The sequence below is a fragment of the Punica granatum genome, chromosome 4, assembly GCF_007655135.1.
Source record: "Punica granatum isolate Tunisia-2019 chromosome 4, ASM765513v2, whole genome shotgun sequence".
Classification (NCBI taxonomy): domain Eukaryota; kingdom Viridiplantae; phylum Streptophyta; class Magnoliopsida; order Myrtales; family Lythraceae; genus Punica; species Punica granatum.
This window is the reverse complement of record NC_045130.1, coordinates 19044042-19047035: the sequence shown is the minus strand read 5'-3', so window position 1 is coordinate 19047035 and position 2994 is coordinate 19044042. Positions and strand designations below refer to the sequence as shown.

Below are 2994 nucleotides of genomic sequence, written 5' to 3'. Positions count from 1 at the left end.
TTTATTAAAAATATAATTAAAAAATAAACGAAAATGAATCATAGTCACGAGAATACGGAATTCAGATCATACTCTCCCCGACATCGAATGAAATAGATATATAGATATATAGATAGATAGAAGATAGGTAGCTAGGTAGCTAGACAGATAGAAAGATAGACTGCATCGACGAGCTTCAGAATAAGAAGTTTGCGAAACTTACACTATAGACATGTTCAAAGAACGGACGAGTTTCAATCTTTGATTTCTGGAACGACAGATTCCTGTCTGTCTTGAATCCTTAATACCTCAAGCGCATGTCTTCAAATTTGCATATTCATAAAATTCATCTACACCAATGAGGTTCTTTCATGATCATCCCCTATGACACATTACAGGGACAAGCCTCTCCCTTAGCATCCTGTAAATCTCCTCCATATCGGGATGTGCCTGGTCTCCTGCATAGAAGACGGAATTCTCACACTTCACTTCAATCTGACTAAATCCAGGGACCTTCTTTACATTCCTCTCCTTCATCTTCTTCCGCACTCGTGCCAATTCATCCCACTTACCACTTGCTGCGTACACATTTCCCAGTAACACGTAACTCCCTGCCATACTTGGCTCCATCTCTATCAGTGACTCACCTATGTAATTCACCACCCTATCATCTCCATCTCCATGTAACCTACAAGCACCCAGAAGTGCCCCTAAGACTGCTTCATCTCTCTGAGACCAAGGCATTTGACTAACAACCTTTATAGCCTCGTCTACCTTTCCAGCTCGTCCAAGAATGTCCACAAGACAGGAGTAGTGCTCTGCTGTTGGTTCTAAACCATAGGCAATTTTCATCGAATCAAAGAGCATTCTGCCCTTCCTAACCAATCCTGCATGGCTGCACGCAGAGAGAATCCCCACAAAGGTAATCCTGTCCGGGTTCTCTCCTGCCCTAAGCATTCGGGCAAAGGCTTGCAACGCGTGCAGACCACATCCATGGTTCGAGTATGCTAGAATCATTGATGTCCAAGAAACAACATCCCTAGCCTTTAGATCCTCAAAGGCCACCCTAGCAGATTGGAGGTCCCCACTATGAGAATACTTCGCGATGAGAGCATTAGTGAGTGAAACATCTTGATCAAAACCTCTAGGTATTACCATTGCGTGAACTTGCATGACTTCGGGCAAACCTCTGCAAGAGGTCAGCGCACTAGTTAGAGTAGTCTCATTCAGCACAAAACCCAAGTAGAGCATGGTGTTCAAGAGCTCCAGTGCTTCACCTGTAGGCCCACTTCTACCGAGCCCATCAAGCATCGCATTCCAAGTAACAAGATTTCTCTCCGGCATCGAATTGAAGAGTTCCTTTGCTTCCATTACGAGGCCCTGATCAATGTACCTTGTGATCATTGCATTATAAGCCGCAATGTCTTTGTTAGGCATTTGATCAAAGTAATCTCTCGCGCGTTCAGTCATTCCATTTCGAGCAAGACCGGTCACCATTGTTGTCCAAGAAACTTCATTTTTCTGAGGCACTGAATTGAACAGATGAGTGGCTTCATCCACTCTACGTGCATCCTGCATCAACCCCGCGATCATAATATTCCAAGTGTATAGGTTCTTTTGTGGCATCTTTTTGAAAAGCTTCTCGGCTTCATTTAAATGGTCACACTCGATGTAAGACTTGATGATTGCTGTCCAAGCAATGACGTTCTTCTCAGGCATGGCATCAAAAACCTCACGAGCCTGATCGATCAGACCATTTCTAGCGTAACCCACAATCACAGTAGTCCACGAGACATCGTTCTTGACTGGCATTTGGTCAAACAGCCGACGAGCCTCGTCGGCATTGCTGCTCCTGAAATACCCCGAAACCATACTCGTCCACGAGTAAACATTCCTCTCACGCATCTCATCGAACACCTTCCGGGCATCTCTCAATCGGCCCGCATGTATATACCCACTTATCATCGCTGATTCAGCAACAATGTTGCTTCCAGACATCGCATAAAAGAGGCTCTCCGCCTTCTCGAGGTTATTGTTTTTGAGGTAGGTGGTGATCATAGTGGCGTAGGAGACGGCGTCTCGCCGAGGCATTTCGTTAAAAAGGTTCCGTGCTTCTTCTACTCTGCCATGGCAGCCCAGTCTGCCGATCCTGATGTTGAACTCACGGGTTTCAGAATCGCTAGGAATTTGAGGAGTGATTACGTTGTCGGCAACGGGAATGCGTCTCGTTTTGGTTATGGGGACATGTCTGTCCAGAGTAGATCTATTTTTGGCGGGAAGATTTTTGAATTGATGAAGACAGCGGAGAGATCTAAAGCGATGCATGACGACGGTGACGATGTTGTTAACAAGGAATGATGATGGATATTCCATGGTTGTTTATATAATACGCGTCAATGGAGAAGATTTATCAACTTCCTCCATGGGGAAGATTTATGGCGCAATCAATGGGCACCGATTTTTAATAAGTTATTCATGGCCCGTTTGTTTTCAGGATTAAAATTACAAAAATTTTAACTTTAACTTTAACTCAACCCACTACACAACAAAAATACACATTTCCCAAGTCAAAAATTTTAACTTTAACTCAATACACTATACAATATTTTGTCCTTTTCCACAATCAAAATCAAAATTACTTTAACTCTGAAATCAAACGCATCGTCAAATTTTTAGTAAACTACTAATAGAGAAAGTAATCTGATAAATTTCTGAGTAAATTATACATACTTTGAAGTGAAATATTCAAATTTTGACAAACTTCAAATAACTTTACTTTTACTGACATTTTTAGTAATTTATTTAATTATATGGCTCAATCGATTTTATGGATTGCACCATAAGATTTCTCATATATGAGTTATATATATATATATATATATATATATATATAAATCTTGAGAGAAGCTGGGTAGGAGTATCTGATACGGTATAGCATCTTTGAACTACCTTCTAGGCTGATGGTTCTATTAGATCTGTAGAGCTTTCGTCTAGGATAGGTATGGAGTACCTTAA

General features: G+C 41.6%; 1 protein-coding gene across 1 annotated transcript; it reads right to left on the bottom strand.

The window, feature by feature from the left end:
• Positions 1-90: 90 nt before the first annotated feature.
• On the bottom strand, positions 91-2382 carry LOC116202525 (pentatricopeptide repeat-containing protein At4g02750-like). Its single transcript, XM_031534104.1, has one exon. The coding sequence runs from the start codon at positions 2350-2352 to the stop codon at positions 355-357; it is 1998 nt and encodes a 665-aa protein (XP_031389964.1). The 5' UTR covers positions 2353-2382; the 3' UTR covers positions 91-354.
• Between the last annotated feature and the right edge of the window lie 612 nt (positions 2383-2994).